The 18,220-nt window shown below is 38.2% G+C and overlaps 2 protein-coding genes across 2 annotated transcripts; one reads left to right on the top strand and one right to left on the bottom strand.

The window, feature by feature from the left end:
* Positions 1–8,175: 8,175 nt before the first annotated feature.
* Positions 8,176–11,027, bottom strand: LOC102720529 (phenylcoumaran benzylic ether reductase Pyrc5-like). Its single transcript, XM_006656023.3, has 5 exons — positions 10,664–11,027; positions 9,617–9,751; positions 8,984–9,221; positions 8,644–8,847; positions 8,176–8,549 (listed from the first exon to the last, which is right to left on the bottom strand). Exons 1-5 carry the CDS (start codon positions 10,859–10,861, stop codon positions 8,383–8,385), a joined length of 942 nt encoding a protein of 313 aa, XP_006656086.1. The 5' UTR covers positions 10,862–11,027; the 3' UTR covers positions 8,176–8,382.
* A 970-nt stretch (positions 11,028–11,997) lies between these two features.
* LOC102720805 (7-hydroxymethyl chlorophyll a reductase, chloroplastic) lies at positions 11,998–18,118 on the top strand. The gene is given in 18 exon segments (XM_040525537.1): positions 11,998–12,086; positions 13,624–13,950; positions 14,036–14,144; positions 14,239–14,373; positions 14,376–14,460; positions 14,804–14,882; positions 15,298–15,349; positions 15,432–15,494; positions 15,597–15,694; positions 15,895–15,930; positions 16,011–16,072; positions 16,173–16,200; positions 16,574–16,653; positions 16,773–16,842; positions 16,972–17,029; positions 17,146–17,210; positions 17,301–17,395; positions 17,707–18,118. Coding segments are annotated over 17 exon segments (1,506 nt in total). The 5' UTR covers positions 11,998–12,086; positions 13,624–13,641; the 3' UTR covers positions 17,789–18,118.
* The last annotated feature ends 102 nt before the right edge of the window (positions 18,119–18,220 follow it).

The raw sequence follows: 18,220 nt of genomic DNA, 5'->3' as shown, positions 1-18,220 counted from the left end.
CATAGTGAGACTATCATCTTCATCTAGCAATTCAGTGTTTATTCTACTTGTTCTTTGATTACTTGCAAGATGAGTGCCCTCGTGGCCGGGTTGTCTCGCACCACAAGTTTGCGACGACCATTGGAGACGGTATATCGGTTGTTAAGCCGCAGCTTCCCTGAACGGTTGTTTGTCAGGCCGTGATCATCCAATCGAGTTATTGCCCCCACCTCTCATTGAAGAATCGGGACACTAACCCTCGCGGGTTCACATCACTCTGTTTCACTTTAGAAAATATTGTGTTCTCTTCATATTCGTACGGACACCAATGAATCTAGATAAACATACAATATATTTATTTGATCTAATTATAAATCTAGTTAGTTATCTAGATTAGTTAAAACATATTATAATATGGACTGGCGGAGCCGTTAGGACGGATTCATTATTTTTTAAGGGCATGGTGCATTGCAGCAGTGGTTCATTGGTAGTTTAATGGGTTTGCTCTGCTCTGCTTCATTTGTTTACTGCAATTTTTCATTCCTTGGGTGTTGCAACATCTTTTTGCATATCCTGCCTCAGAACTTACAACGGTTTTAATTCATAATGTCCTGACTGATTCAGCACGACTCAATCACTCAGTCCTAGTTATTGCTGACTAACGTATCCAAATTGGCTAAAACCAGGTACAGTTAACAGACGAAAATAGTAGCATAAGAATAATTACGGACTAAAACCAAACCTTTTGCTTTGTTCAGCACGGACGAGGTACGCGTTGCGTCATCAGCAGTTCAGCTCCAACCACAACTGACTGGACGTCGTTACCTAGCGCGTAGTATCACGTTTTTATCAAAAATAGAACACCGCATCCTTCTTTCAGCGGGCAACATCAAAAAATAGAAAAAAACTATATTGTACCAATTTTTTTCTTCTTATGAAATTTCTCTTAAATTATCCATCCAATTTATGATCTGATTACACCATTGTATTTGTAACAATAAAATCTTTATAACAATATCTCACATGATTATGTTTTTATGAAAAATACAAATTACTTTTATAATATACCTAAATTACTTTTAGATTTCATTAAATTAATTCTTAGTTATAAAAGTAAATTTAGTAAAGCCTGAAAGCAATAAATATTATAGATGTAACTTAAAATAAAAAAAAGTAAAGTAACTTGTTACGACATTAAAAGAAATTTATTGGGGGTAAAAACATATATCTATCTAAAAATTAGATTTAATCAACATATCATAGTTACCCCACAACGGATTTACTTATGTCATGACAAGTTACTTTCCTTTTGTTTTAAGTTACTTCTATAATATATGTAAATTACTTTTATGTTGTATTAAATTTAAGAAGTAACTTAAAATAAAAGTAAAGTAACTTGTTAAGGCATTAAAAAAATCTATTGCTTGGGTAAAAACATAAGTGTGTCTAAAAATTAGATTTAATAAACATATCATAGTTACCCCCACAACAAATTTACTTCTAGACAAGTTATTTCCTTTTTTGTTTTAAGTTACTTCTGTAATATATATAAACTACTTTTATGTTGTATTAAATTTATTTTATATGTCTAAAATGTAACTTAATAAAATCTAAAAGTAATTTGGATATATCATAAAAGTAATTTATATTTTTTTATCAAAATATAATCACGTGAAATCTTATTATAAAGATTTAATTGTTACAAACACAACAGTATAGTCGGATCCTCGATCGGATGAATAGTTTAAAAGAAAATTATATTTGAAGCATAGATTTTTTTTAGATTGGTTGAACAACGTCAATCTTCTGATCAAATAGGTTGCTTTCTTATTTTGCTAGCTTGGTCCCTTGCTCAGGATCTAACAACTAAGCACCCGTCACTCATTAAGCCTAAAATCATGTGCACGCACCATTTAGATTTTACACAACCGATTACCCAACCTAGTAAACTAAACAACATCCGACATATATTCGTTTCATTTCGAGTTCATCCAGGATTCATTCCTCCGCCGTCTAGAATAAATATTTTTATTCTGCAGAGCTGTCGAGGTTCGCCGCCGTCATTCGTATTTCTCTCTAACTCAGTCTCGAATTTGTCAGTAAAGAGAAAGAGGAACTACCAACAGCAGAGCCGGAGAAATGGCGACAAAACAACGCCAGCGATCCAGAAAATGACGGCGGTGGTGAGACGAATCAGGCCACAAGCAGCGCTTTTATCAACACTGTAATGTGCCCGTGCTAACGCTACGGTTCCAAAATATATATTTGATAGCATATTATTAAATGTTTGGTAAAATATATTATTAAATACGATTATTCTGATCGAGCTTTAAATCAATCACATATTTGATAATCATTTTAGTAATTATGCACGTGCAATGCATGTTTTTTTTGGCAAGTCACACAAAACATATAAATACACCCAAACTTTATTGTGCTTTCCGCAATATATATCGCATAAAACATAAAACCTAAACTTAAGTTCAAGAATAATGTGTAATGTAATGCTATATGTCATATATTTTTAACTCCCTTTTTGATACTTGATAAGAAAGTTCAATAACATCATCAATTCACATGCATAAACAAACATTTATGCAGCTAACATCCTCATCTACCAAAAAAATTGACTCAAGGAATTGGCTCGTTTATTTAGATGGATGGAACGAGACAAATGGAAAAAAGAAAACAATGCTAACTGTGAGTTTGAGAGTGAAGGCAGAACAAAGAACAATATCATGCAAATCAGATATCTCATTAGAGCAAGTATAATAGCAAGCTATAAGCCAGTTAAATGCTGATGTGGAAGAGAGAGAAGGAGAGAGGGGAGAAGCGGGCTATAAGCTTATAGTCAGCTCGACACAAGAACCAAAATACTTTGTGAGAGAGATATGTGGGTCTTGTATTAAAGATGAAAAGTTAATCACTAGTAGACTATAAAACTACAGAGAGTGTTATAACCAGCACGTTGGCTATATTATTAGCCTTGCTCTTAGTAAATGATAAGTTAAGTGCTACCTATTGCAAACTTGAAAACTAAATTAATATTGCCTTGGCACATGCATGTCTAGGCCGGAGAATATGCACTACATGACATGGTTTTCTGCACCTTAACAGTCACTTCCTTTGGTGGCTTTTTTGCATGAAGATTTGCGACTATACCCTTCTTGGTGTAGTAGTCAATCATCTAGAGTAAGGAAACCATTCCAAAAATTAAAACTGAACAGGCAGCAAATGCTTTGCATTATGGAAGATAAAAAACAATAGAGCTTCCACAACAAAATTCAGGATTAAAAAAATAGTGAGTGGTGAGCAGCAACCAGGGACAAATCGACTCCAATTCTTCCTATAACACCCACAACAATATATATATTAAGACCAAACATGGAAGCTTTAAATATAAGCCAATGTGACTGAATCTATTTTCAGCATCTAAAATTTATAGGAACAAAAACACATTTCAAGCATCTATGGCCAGCAAAAGAACCATGAATAGATTCATTCATATGCTGATCTTAAATAAGAAAGTGCTGCCCACGTTCCATGCAATAGCCTTCCACGTTCAGTTCATAGCTTTTCCTCAACAGGTGAAGGATATTCTGAAGACTGGTTAAAAAGTGCACTCTGAAAAATACAGGTGCCAATTCGGTCATTTTAAACCTAACACCTAACTCATGGGTGCTATGAGCTAATTAGACACTTGAAAGCACTGGAGTAAGCACTTCCAAAGTTACTGAGTTGTCAAAATATATTGTTGATCCTGACAGATCAAAGACTTCATCACCAACTTGTCCAAACATGGCAGACCTTAAGTACTACTTTTAGCTGGTAACTATAAAATCAGACAATCCTATATCAGATAAACATGTACCTTTGACATTCTATAGATGCTGCACATAACTCAAGCAATCCCTATCACATATTAACATATAATTTTTTGGGCACTTGCTGGCCATAAGCCTATGACTCAAGACTTGATGACTGAATGGTTGATACAACCCTACATAGTTCAGATAACATATTTTGACTAATGGGTCACACTTTCAACAAAAATGCCAGCTGGAAGACTTTACATCAAAAACTGTTGTGTTGTAAAAAGGATGGTTGTATATTTTTATTATGCATCACATAGTATATGAAGGTTCCTGAACAAAATGATATGAACTCACTGGAATTGATGCAGGTTTGCAAACTGTCACAACATCAACCTCATTTGGAAAGATTGTAATGTCACCCCCCAGAACTGGCGGTCCGTGCCTGTCATAGTAATAAACATGAAAAATATGATGATTAACTATAATTGAGAAGTATTTTTTACCAAGAATAAAGAGCTCCAGTTGTCAAAAAGCCAAGGTAATCATGTAAGGAAAACATCAACACAAGTCAATTTTGAAAAATCTGACAGCACATAAGCAATTGGTATTTCCTTGCAACTAACTCACCATAAATTACAAGCCTATCTTAAGAATTGGCTGTTTTCTCTTGCACAAGTCATATTTTGATCTTATCATTGGATTTTTGCTTAATACATTGTCATCTTGATGCTGCCCAACGCCCCTATATTGTCTATACCATTCTTTGTCTTGTACTAACCACAGAATATCTGATATGAGATATTGAGATACTGCTGCTTGCTTTAACTTTGGGGTCTTTTAAAAAACAAAATCTAAACGTGAATACAAAATCTAAAAATAGACTTCCAGCCCCTTTCTTTGGAGCTCCAGTAAGTCACTAATCAAACAAGGTCCGAAATTGGTCGTGCACATCTCATGCTGGAGAATACGGGATGTAGTAGAGCACTAACTTCAGGCTGAACTGGTCTATAAAATGGTAGGTCTGTAAGGCTAGAACACTGCAACCAAAAACATGTGATTTTTGCTCTGAAGGTAAGAATTCCAATTTCCAAAAGCTAAAGTATGTCCCAATCAGAAATCATGTAAAAAACAGGTTTTTGTTATTTAAAGAATTCCTTCTCATATGATGTTTTGTTACTTACCTTGTATATATATTTGTTTCATGCTCTCAACTGATGCCCTTGTGAAATTACCTTCCGTTTTACCATCTAAAGCATAGATCAGGACATATTTGTTCATTTAATTTCATTCATAAAAATGTTTATGAACAATTAACCACCAGTATTAATTGAGAATAGTAACTGAATGTTCAATCTTCAGTAAGCAGTCCTGCTTGTCTTATTAGCCAAGCACAAATAAGGTGACACATAATATATACCTATCTACTGATAGAAACAAAATCAAGATCTGAGGACTCATGGATTTCACTGAAATTTGGATAAACAGATTATTATCTCTGAAGCTTCTTACAACATAATTCTTAAATCATCGAATAGGGGAGGGGGTAAAGGGAAACCAAAAATGCATGATTTCATCATATTCACGGAAAAGAGACAAGTAAACAGGTGACAAATTATAGCAATTACCTATGTCATGCCTCATCCTCTCTAGATAAGAAACCAGCATTATAGGATGAAAAAGAACGACAAAGAATGAAGAACAATAATAGTTCGGGTAGCATGAAAAAAATGTATATACATTCTTTTCCGAAAACCAAAAATATTGGTGTATCACTCTTAAAAGGAGAGTTTGAATACATAAGTCTAACTGCCAATGCCACTAAAATGACAACACAAAAATGAAAATGGGGGCCAGTAAATTTTGAAAAAGGAGAATCTGAACCAACCAGTGCTGCAATTTCGATTGTCTGTTCTCTTTGAGACTTTGTTCTCCTCCTTTGCCCCAAAAAGTTTTGGGCCACAACCCTAGAACACAATCCTGTCTTCTGAAGTCAAGTGTTTCAATTTTACATAATGCAACATTGGAAATGTAATTAACAAGTCACCTTCATTTTTCCTCTGCAGTGGAGGCCATTAATCACTAAAGCCTGTTAGCTACCCTTTTCTGTTTGTCAGTTTTAAGTCTTAACATGAGTTCAATGCATCACAAAGAATCTGCAAACAATGCATCATAGTTTTCAGACACGGAAAATGCCACCAAATGGACAATTCAAATACTAATTGTGTAGTAATTGGGTAAAGCGTAGTGCAATGAAGCGGTTAAGTTGAAAAAGTCATGAAAATGCAAACTTTCAGTCTTGATCAAATTAAAGCCACCAAACGTAACTCCTGTAGCTAAAAATCATTAAAATTGAACAACCGATCCATTTTATATTATCTGCTCTAAAGATAGGCAAAAAAACACGAGAGCACACACCAATCTTCACAACTGTAGCTGGAGTTCTTCAACAATTGCTAGCTCAAAACCCACACGACACAAGAAAATGCAATTTTGAATCCGTAAACATCGTCTCTAATACACAATGCAACAGAAGATCTACCCACCTTGCTCAACCTCGAAGGAGGACCACCTCCTCCCATCTCGCAGGATCCAAAAACACACCCACCCACACCGTAGCCAATGGGAGCAGCACCCGATGCTCCTGCCAACCCGCACCCTCCACCTTCACCCACTCATGAGTATCCTCATACTTTAGATATTTAAGGACTGCCAAGAAGGAAAACACATTACTTATTAGAGTGACATGCTGAAGCAATGGATATTGTTTATATTTAGATATGCTCGAGGGGTGAAGGCGCGCCGAACACTGGAAAATTTTAAACAGATGTCTCGAAGTAACAGAAAACCAAGTTGAGAAATCAAATATGGCACAGGGTTCATAGGGCCAACTTCTCTTGGAACCACCTGTTTTTATCTCCGAGAACTGTTATGGAAACAACCATTGCATATGGAATAGAAATGCACCCTCATATCTGTTGCGTTGTCTGTGTATCTAGTAAGATGTAATTTGCAACCTACCAATCTTTAGGAAGCACTGCACTGTTATTCCAAATATCACCAGCATATTTCTTCATCCCAAATTCTCAATCAACATAAGGTAAGTTGGCATATTAGTCATCCAATAAGTGCAAAGTCTTGTCTATGAACCCCCAGTCCACAGTCCACATAAAGAAAAACCTGGCAACTAATAATCTAGAATGGTGCACCAACAACAAAATATTTGAATGATAACCCTAACATTAGACTTAATCCTCCCTAACATGCAAAACCAACATCCATAAGAATAAATTATCAGGTCACCTCCCTACTGCCCTTACACACAAATCTCCCCTCCAAATGAACTGTGCAAAACTCTGTAGACCATACACACAAGCAGTGCAGCAAACCCATCACAAAAAATCAGATTTAACAACATTCTTCCTCCTGAAACCCATCACAAAAAATCATGCCACCATTGAATTCAAATACCTTGTCTTCCATGAAATCATGTTCATGCATATTTCCTCATGCAAATATTTTATATTTAAATTTGGTTTTCAGATATTGTCACTATAAGGTACCATATGACTCTGCCATGAATAACCGTACATGTACATCAACAAACAAGCTTTCATAGAGTGGTGCCAGCACACAAGTACTCAAGTAATAAGCCAAAATTTACAGCAATCATAACAATTTAGTTTTTCCTTGCCAATTGGCTCTGAAAAAGAGAATGTCTTGTTTTTCAAATGTGAGAGCTATGAACTACTATCATTTAAACTTTTATTTGTACACACGATGGGCAAGCATTGTGCTCTATGGTGACCTTGGAATCTTGAGGAGAAACGCAAATGCATACCTGGTTTCCCATAGAATGGAGCGAAGGCAAACAGTGGGCGGTGGAGATCTGAGGACGCGGTGGAGATCATGGAGCGGGAGCGTCGGTCGCGGGCGGCGCTGTGGAGCAACGGCAGCACGGTGGACGGGCAGCGGCGGTGGGCGGTGGAGCGATAGCGTTGGTCACGGGCGGGACACGGAGAGGTGTCGTCGGCTCACGGCGTCGGCGGTCGCGAAGAGGCGGCGTCGGTCGCGGGCAGCGCAGTGGAGCGGCGACAGCGTAGTGGAGGGGCGGCGGCGTCCTACGCCGGGAGGCGACGGCGGTGTCCTGCCCTGGGCAGAGGCGGCACGCCGGAAGGGGCGGCGTCCTGGGCCCGGCGGAGGCGGCTTCCAGCGCCGGGCGGTAGCGGTGTCTTGCAGTGGGATGATGCGGCATCCAGCGTCAGGAGAGCGTAATCAGGGGGCGTGGCCTGTGTGTAGGATTGCAAGAGAGAAGAGAGAGGTGTTTGAAAATATTTGGATCATTGGATACATGTATCTAACGATGAAAAATGATGGATCTGCTAAATTCTGTGTATATTTGGTGGTGTGGCTATAAAAAAAATTCTAACTCCTCCTTTTTATATTAGTATAGATATAGATATAGATTACATTCTAGGGCGTTCTCTAGCAAATTGTGCTGATGGCAAAACACAACTTGCTATGTTTATTCAACAGGTTGGATTTCATACAGATTTTCAATATTGGAGCCTAATATGATATCATACAGATTTCAAAGGAAGCTGTTCAGGAATTCGTCCACAGTGGTGTACTTCACATCGGGGTAAAGCTCAATAGCTTCAACTCCAAACGAAGGCTCGATCTCAAAGTTGGTGTGATCCCCCTTCACCCAGACCGAATGGCTGACTGACGCTACAAAATTCATCGGCGCTGGGAATTCTGAAACATATTAGAGTCAGATGTCAGGGAAAAAAAGGGATAAGCATTTACTGAACCAAAGTGCTGCACTTCGGGGAACTTGGCTGATTCTGACCTTGAATCTTCTTGAGGACATTATCTTCTGGGATGTACACCCTTTCAAATGTCTTGCCGACCTTCTTCTCCCAGAGTGAAATGAGCTCGTTGTGAGACAAAATGTTGCTTGGTGGCCTCAGATACAAAATCTTGTTAAGGGTTCTTGGATCATCAACAGCCTTAATAGTGTAGGTGCCCACATCCTCCTCCGTGGCAAAGACTCCTGATTTTAACAAAAATATGTGCATTCCAATGTATCCATATTTTTTTCTTGTTTGATTTATGTCTCATTCAAAAATAGAGATGCCATAAAACAACACACAAAGTAAGCATAGTTAACATATCATGATCAGTTTTACCTTTTACATTTCCATCACCAAGGATGATAACCTTGTCGATTGGAAGGCCTTTAACGCCGACCTGTGCCAAATTTGGCAAGAAACGACCAGCAAAGAAGTTAGAGGAGACATATGTGTAAGGTATCCCCTCATCCTCAATTGCACGCCTTATACGAGCTTTCGTAGCATACACTGACTTTGCAGGCTCAACTGAATGTGTACGGTCCACATCATTACCATATTCTGAAGGGAAGAATCTCTGCACAGTGCTATGAACATTAATCAAAAGCAATAATAGAAAGTGGATAATTAAACCACTTTTCAAGGATTCTTCAAATGAGCAAAATTTCATCATGGTTTCATGAAAATAAAATAATACATCCAGCATTTTAATAAATTGTTAACATGTGAGAGTTTTCTAGTCCTGGACTGTGTGGGGACAGAATACAGATAGCATCCTTTGTTTCATAGAATCAGGGGTATTTGTGCACACAAGGCCAGTGATATTATTACATCTTAATGTTTGAACTAAGCCATTAAGGTTATCTTAATGCACAAAGCAACATCACAAGTCAGGATGACATATCTTCGATGCATACAGAATTTGAACTGAAACAACCATGGAATGCCCATAATGTGAGTTTAGGTAGTTACCTTTACATTTCCAGCTTCTTTAATAGCAGAAATAATTCGGATTTGATCTGCTAAATGTGCGTAACCCACAGCCGAGATTACCACATCAGAGGATTTGATGGCTCCCACCAAGCTTTCATGGTCATAAAGATCTCCCTAATTGTCCAACAAAAGAATAATTTTTATTAAGTCAGCATCAAATCAAATCATACCATGCAGGATGATACTAAATACAAATCAACATGGGACCTGAGAAATACCATTGCTGTTTAATGTGATATTTAAATAAACATGTGTACTGTTACATATTATATTATCAGAAAGGGTATATAAAATAATCAGGCCTTTGCCATTTTGCCTCCCAGACCACAAGCTTTCAGGAGATCTTATTGCATACTACCTCCATTTTATACCGTAAGATTTTCTAATATTGTCTAAATTCATCAATGAATGAATGCATATAATTTTTATATATGTCTAGATTCATTAGCATACACATGAATCTAGACAAAGCTAAAAAGTCTTACATTGTGAAACGGAGGGAGCATTACGTAGTACATCACAACATACTATGCAGCGAAACAGCCCAGTTCAAACCAGAATTCAAGTTTTATACTTCAGATCTGTCCGCATCAGATTCAATTGTGGCTTGAACACTGAGAAATCATTAATGTCCAGGCAGTTTTTCAAGTATTACTTTTCTCCATGTCCCAAAGTAATGATTTAACCCGCTAACATCTCCTTTGTTCTGAATTTTTTTACTGTTCTACTAACCCACCCAACTACATAGTTCCTTGACTTATTTACTGAAAATGAACATGTTTCCCAATAGAAACTCCCATTCGTTGGATTCCACAAATCTATTGGAAACCAATCCTCGTTGATAGATATGGCACAGAAGAAACTAATTCAATCGTCTCAATACTACTTCCGCACCATGGAAAGGAATAATACTCCATTACAATACAGCATCATGGTATATAACGACGACACCGGTCAAAGGATTAGGAACGGAAATGGGGGAAAACTTTAGAAGAAATGATGAGCGGTCGGCAATCGGCATCTGACCTTGACGAGGGCGACGCCGGATTCCCGGAAGCCCTGGAGAAGGGCGGCCTTGGCGGGGTCGTCGGGCGCAGGGTCACGGACGAGGACGGCGGTCGGGTGGCCCTCGCGGGCGCTGGCGGCGACGATGTGCCGGCCAATGTAGCCCGCGCCGCCGATGACCAGAACCCGGCTCCGCTCGTTGTTCCCCGCCGCCGCCATGAGGGGAAAAAATTGCGATGTACTGGAACAAGCAAGAACCCAGCAGGGAGGAGCTGGTTGGATGGTGGTCTGGTTGGGTGGCCGGAGCGGCCGGGGATCGTGCACGCCGACGAGGTGACTGATGAGTATATGAGGGGGTAGTTCGAGGAGTATATTTTCCGCGGAAATCACATGGCCCCCGAAATAATAATAATATATTCTTTAAGCTCACCTAAAGTATAAAGTATACAATCTGACCCCGAGTAATTTCTTTTATTTTTTTAAATATAATTTTATTAGTAAACCTCCGTAGAAAATATTTTCATCGCATCAACCATTTGATCACGTCATTAACATTGACATGATCATACTCACGTCATAATGGCGTGACAAGATTGTCACGACATGGCATGTCCGAACAGGCAGCGTTGTCCTACAGCGTTATCCTGTCATGCCACCAACACTGACATGGCTAAAAGATTTAGTTTTAAAAATATTTCTTCGAAGGTTTAGTAATAAATTTATTTTTTAAAGTATTTATAAATAAAAAAAATTCTTGCTCGCACCAATGAGTTCTCTTTCTAGACTGGCATGGATAGTACGACACGTGTCACGCCTGCTCGCGGTGAAAGGAGGTGGGATTTCATGAGGCTCTGGTCGTTTTGCAAAAGAAAACCTTGATTTTATTTATTTTGATACTTACTGGATCTTTGACCCATATAATAAATAGTAAAACTAGTGGACAGTAAGTAGATATTTTCTATTATTTAATAAATAATTTTATTACTAAATTTCGAAGAAATTAAATTGTTTTCTATGTTATTATTAGTGGCGTGGCAGGAAAACGCTACATAGTGTGAGAGGCACGCCAGTATCATTAGTGTGACAAAATGATACTGTCACGCTGACCTATTTTATTACACAAAGGTTAATATTTTTCTCAAGATTAAATAATAAAATTATTTATTTGAAAAGTACATTTTAAAAAAAGAACTCCGGTAAGTACTCTCGCTCTCACTCACTCACATTCTCACGCTCACATCCCGTCGCCCCGCCGCCTCTCGCCTCCTCCCTCCGGCGCCGCCCACGCGCCTCCCGCCGGAGGCCGCCGCCGCCGCCTCTCTCCACCCTCCGGCGCCGTCCTCCTCCGTCCTCCGCGGCTCCGCCTCCGCCCTCCGCCGCCGACGACAGCCTCCGCCCGACGACGCCGCCGCCGTCTGCTGCATGCTTTTGAGTTTAGGAAACGGTAAGATATCATGTTTGGAATATTTAGTTTGCGCACCATCATATTTTTCTGTATGCCATGTATGCTATCGAGTTGTTCCATGGTTGCTTAACTGAAAGGATAAGATAATCATGATAAAATATTCTGTAAGGTTATGACCCTCTATCTTCAAAAGATTGGAGATTTGGAAATACTATTAGAAAGAAACAATTGTTTAGCTATATGTGGTTTAAAATCAAGTACAACTTGGTCTTTAATATTTTTATAAATATTGCCATTATTATATTAAGATAAATAATGAATTAAAGCTCCAACACAACTTTAAATTTGTTCGAATTTTAGAATTAATGATATGATTTTTTTTAAAAAAAGATTCACTTGGCAGTCATCTAAAGACAACATAAACTTAAGTTCACACTGTAGATCAATGGGATCAATTTGTACAATGATTTTGTAAACTTATAATGAAACAGGCACGGTAGTAATCAGTGCTTCTATGGAAAATTCACATAATGATTTTGACATACTAAATATATGAAAATATTGCAGTTATAAGAACAGATATCGTGAAGCTAACTATATATAATAAAACTGAACATCTCCACTTACCACTTACAGCAGATCTACTATGTTCTCCATCATTCTAACTCGCTGGTTGTAAAGAGAAATTAACTGTTGCTAGCTAAAGCAAGACAACAATAAAAAGATAAATCAACCACTTACTTCACTACTATGAGAATTTCCATTCATTTGTGCTGCTTGTTTGTTATTTGCCCATGTAGAGTTGTAGACATGACATCACGATAAAAAGGATGTGGAGGTCAAAACAAAATAATTTCCATTCAGTATTATTAACTCCGATCCAACATAGTTGTTGACAACAGATTAACGATAACTAACAAAATTAACAAATGAATGCTACTGTATGCTCAAATATCCGGAGTACACCTCATAGTTCTGCAGGAGTGGTGGTAGCACAGCAGTGAGTTTGATACCATCACCTGTCCATTGTTTAGTTCAGTAAATTTTAGCTGGCGATGAGCGCCTGGAGTAGAAACAATGATAATGTCTCTGATTGGATGAAACACGGCTGGACTGATGGGTCACGGTAAATCATGCTTATGGGGATTATAATTGAAGAGTAATGGCTGAAGTCTGATCGATTGTACTTCACATCACTGCCGATCGCGATGAAGGTTGATTAGAACAGCTCCCGTCATTGGTGAAATTTCATGTGCCACGTTTCTCATCTGTTCTTTCTCATTACGAAGATGTATTGGTACACTGAAATATATACATGAACGTAACACAGATTAAACGAGCTTCAAATTAGCCCACAATAGGAGACGTGTATTAGATTTTAGGATATACGGTTCTAATAATATGATCCATCTAATTATGCCCAGATGTTTTTGGTTAATGTGGGAACTCCCATAAAGTGCTCGATTTGTATAGGTATAGATTTTTTTTATTCCTTCCTTTGTTTTGCATCCTTCTTCTTTGTAGGCATCAGTAAATTATCATATTACTTTCACCCACATTTGAATTTCACATGTAGGCTGACTATTCAATATCCATGGTGCGTTGCATCTTCTTCTTGTCTGCCTTCTCGTCCTCACCATGCGCCACGAAACCACCCTGCTTCTCTGTCTCCTCGGTCTTTCCCTCGCCTCCTTCCTCTCGCCGATGCCAAGGTAGGAAAACGAGCTGCAGGTCAATTAGGGCGCTACGCGAGGACTGGAAGGAGAGATCCAAGGCCATCCCTCCTGGCGGTGTCTACCCAGCCAAGGACCATTGCAGCCGCTGTGGGCTTTGCGACACCTACTACATTGCGCATGTCAAGAGCGCCTGTGCATTCCTTGGAGATGGCATGTCCCGTGTCGAGGTATCATGCTAGTTCTCTTTCCTTCATGCATGCTTAATTTCTTTCAAGCTAGCCAGCTTACCATATCACATGCATATATATGTAGGATTTAGAGCCGCTGGTCCATGGGAGGGGCAGGAAGCAAGACATGGATGAGATGTACTTTGGAGTGTACGAGCAACTCCTATATGCCAGGAAGATGAAACCTGTTGAAGGTTTATTCCTTACTCACCATTTTGTTCTTGACCACAAGATTGTGGTTACATATATGCTAATCAATGGCCAATTAATTCCCGGCAAAAACTGCAGGAGCCCAATGGACAGGAATAGTGACGACAATTGCAGTTGAGATGCTGAAGGCGAATATGGTTGATGCTGTAATTTGTGTACAAAGGCACCTAAACAACAATCAAATATTACATTATTTCTTTCCCTTGCAAAAGAATCATTTCATGATCTTGAGAAAACTGTTGTTTGTCTCATCTGCAGTGACCCAGATGACAGGCTTGCACCAAGGCCTGTTTTAGCCAGGTAGGTACTAAGAAATTGGTTGCATGCTACTTCTGAAATTATTTTCATGTCTTGTGCCTACAACTTGTTGCTTAGTACATTTGTATTTGACACTTTGTTTTCTTGTCTAGAGAATAAAAGTAGAGTAATTTTACGATCCTTGATAAGTAATGAGATACCACATTTTGTAGTATAAACTTTTGTTCCTCCTGATACCTATGGTAGAAAATTTGGTACCTATTGGTATCTCCTCAAGGGCAATAGAATAACTCAAAGTAAAAATCATGCTGCCAGTCTATCTATCAACTACTCATGCTTGCTAGAATGGCAGCAAAATTTAATCTTTCTGATCATGATCTCGTAGGACACCGGATGAAGTTATTGCAGCCAAAGGTGTCAAGCCAACATTATCACCTAATCTAAATACACTTGCCTTAGTTGAGGTAAATCTATAACTTGTGCGCAATATCCATCCTTTTCTTTTGTTTCTAGCTTCAGTGTCTTGTCCCCTGCCCCTCAAAACCTATACAGGCATATGGGTGATTACCCAGATATCTGTCACTTGGATATGAACTTGGAGTTGTTTGTTCCAGAGCATTTTTTTTACCTTATCCCCTTTCTAGGAAATTCGAATTTAGTTTGGTCAAAATGAATGAGATTTAGTGTTAGACTATGCAAACTAAGATCAAATTTTACTTCACGTTATTCCAATAGCAACTCAAAGGTAAAAAAAGTCTAATTTAGTCTATTAGATGCTATAATCAAGAACATAATACTGTGATGCCATGATAGTCGGTCCATATATTCTCTTCTTGATTAACTCTGTCAAAACCTCAGTTTAGCGCTTTCCTTTGACAGGCAGCTGGTGTGAAGCGTCTTCTCTTCTGTGGTGTGGGATGTCAAGTGCAAGGTGCTTTTACCTTGCCCAATCATTCTTCTATTTCTAATGGTGACATTTTGTTGTATTTCATAATTATCCAATGTGACTACAGCTTTGAGATCAGTAGAGAAGTATCTTGGTTTGGAAAAACTCTATGTGCTTGGGACAAACTGCGGTAACTACCAACCGAGCACTCAATTAGATGATCTTGAAATTTGTAACTACTCTCTTGCATAGAGGATATATTAGAACGTTGGCTTACAGTATATATTTTCAGTGGACAATGGTACTCGTGAAGGACTTGACAAGTTTTTGAAGGCTGCAAGCAATGAACCAGAGACTGTTATGCATTATGAATTTATGCAAGACTACAAGGTAAAAGTTTGAAGGCTACAAATCTTTTCTCTTCTATTGAAATAGTTTCTACATGCCATATCAATAGACAATAGTAACTGTTTAGAAGTCAACAGTTCAACTGACAGTTTTAGAACATAAAGAAAAAATTACCATGAATACTAACACTGCTTTCTAAATTTTGATACATGATAGTGTTGTATAACCTAGGGTATTTGCAGGTTCACTTAAAGCATTTGGATGGACATATTGAAGAGGCAAGCTTACCTTCTTTTTTTATGTTCTCGTGCATCACTGTTTTTTCTAAAATAATCCTTTATAACATAATTTAAAGCAGGTTCCCTATTTTTGTCTGCCCGCAAAGGACCTAGTGGATGTTATTGCTCCATCATGCTACAGGTATTATTTGCCTGTTTTATGATTGTATTGCCAATTTTTCTCCAAAATTTCCAGGCATTATTCACAACGAGCTTGCGTTCTTATTACTACCATCCTGCAGCTGCTTTGACTACACAAATGCTTTGGCGGTAAGGTTTCTGTCATTTTAAATCTGAATATGTACTCTTGCTATAGAAGATAATATATTGCATTATCTGGCTGTGCTGTTCCTTCTGCTCATTGTCTCTTCCTAACACTTTACATAGTCTAGGACCATAACAACATATTATCCAGGCATTGTGTAAGTCCAAAATAGTATAAGCATTACTGAAATTATTATCTGCATGTCGACAATGTTTCAGAAAATGGATGGGTTTGAAGATATTGATTTATTTTCTTAGGTCCAAAAAGGATCCAACCTGAATGTACCATGACATGTCTCTATATAAGTCATTTCCCTTTTGTCCTGCATTTTCGATTTGCTCCAGAGATAATTACTATATGTTTGATAAAGAAGTGCAGGATTTAGTGGTGGGCTATATGGGCGTACCAAAGTACCCAGGAGTTTCGATGACACAGCACCCTCAATATATTACAGTAAGGTATGGTGTATGGGATGTATGGAGCATGGCAGTTGATTATAGCCATTTTTTTCTATTTTTGTTTGAGTTGTGAATTGATTATTTTTCCTGATCATAATGGTATAATGGCATTCCTTTAGGAATGATCGTGGAAGGGAAATGCTCAGCCTGGTAGAGGGCCTCCTGGAGAGCACACCTACAGTTAGCAGTGTACATGCCGATTCACAAACTATCAGAGACTACTCTTTTTTCCTTTTTGCGATGAAGCTTTAGATACAGAGTACTGTACTAGTACATGTATCGCAGAATGATGATTGTGCCTTTCTCTTTAATTTTCAGGGTGTCAGGCAACCATTTGTTATCGAGACAGTTAAAGCTGACGATGAAGCAAAGCAGGGTATGAAATGAATTGTCAGATATTTAAATTCTAGCATTTGCTACATTTTAATGAGTTTGAATTCTGTAATACCATAATTCTATTCTACCATATAGCTAAGCTCGAACATTTTGCAGGGAGAGGACCTTCCCAGCCAGCTCCGAGATTTGTCGGCAATGTTATCGCCTTCCTGCTGAATCTGGTTAGCATTGCTTGACCATATTCACATAACAGTATATAAGATGGATTAAGACACACTGTAGTGATACATTGGCTTGGTTGATTTACTCAGATCGGGCCGAAGGGCCTGGAGTTTGCTCGCTACTCACTGGATTATCACACGATAAGGAATTACCTCCATGTGAACCGGGCATGGGGCAAGCAAAGGTATATATTCTTGATCGAGTAGGCGTTAATCAGACGTGAATACTCCCTCCGGTTTTTTGTTTGACGTTGTTAGACTTTTTGATTTACGTTTGATCCTTCGTCTTATTTAAAATTTTTGTCCAAATATAGAAAATTATAAATCATACTAAAAGTTAATTTAGTAATAAATCAAATTATAATAAAATAATCAATAATTATATAAATTTTTTGAATAAGACGAATGGTTTACTTAACAGCGTCAAAAAAAAATCAGAGGGAGTATGACATTAGCCTAGAGTGGTTTACTCAACTGGTTGCTGACATGAACACAGAGCGGAGCAACACATCCCATCGTACGCCAAGAAGATTGTGGAGGCGTACGACAAGGAAGGACGCATCGAGTCGATGCTCTAGCAGCAGGGCGTGCTAGTCCCATTGGTTTGCATCCATGGCAACTGTAATTTTGGTGGATATATACCATGGATAGGTCAATTTGGTGCTGGCCCATGATTATATACTCCTGGTCTCCAGGTCAACAAGACAACACATCAGAATCTTAGCTTAAGTAACATGTATTGATTCCCAAAAAAACTAGTATATTAAAAAATAATGATGTTAGACATTCATAGTAAATACTCTGTTTTTTCGACGCCGTTGACTTTTGAGTTATCCAAATATTTTTCTGCAAACATGTAAAATTATAAGTCAGCTTAAAGTTTCTTAAGTAATAAGTCAAATCATTTTCATCTTCTCAAGTAATAAGCATTTTTGCTATTTGGCAGTCGACTGCCCTTTCTCGTATCTGTCAATCGATTGTAGCAACCGTGCGATCTAAATCAACATCAA

Source organism: Oryza brachyantha, chromosome 6 (genome assembly GCF_000231095.2).
Source record: "Oryza brachyantha chromosome 6, ObraRS2, whole genome shotgun sequence".
Taxonomy (NCBI): domain Eukaryota; kingdom Viridiplantae; phylum Streptophyta; class Magnoliopsida; order Poales; family Poaceae; genus Oryza; species Oryza brachyantha.
Note: the sequence above shows the minus strand (reverse complement) of the source record. Positions and strands in the feature narration are given on the sequence as shown.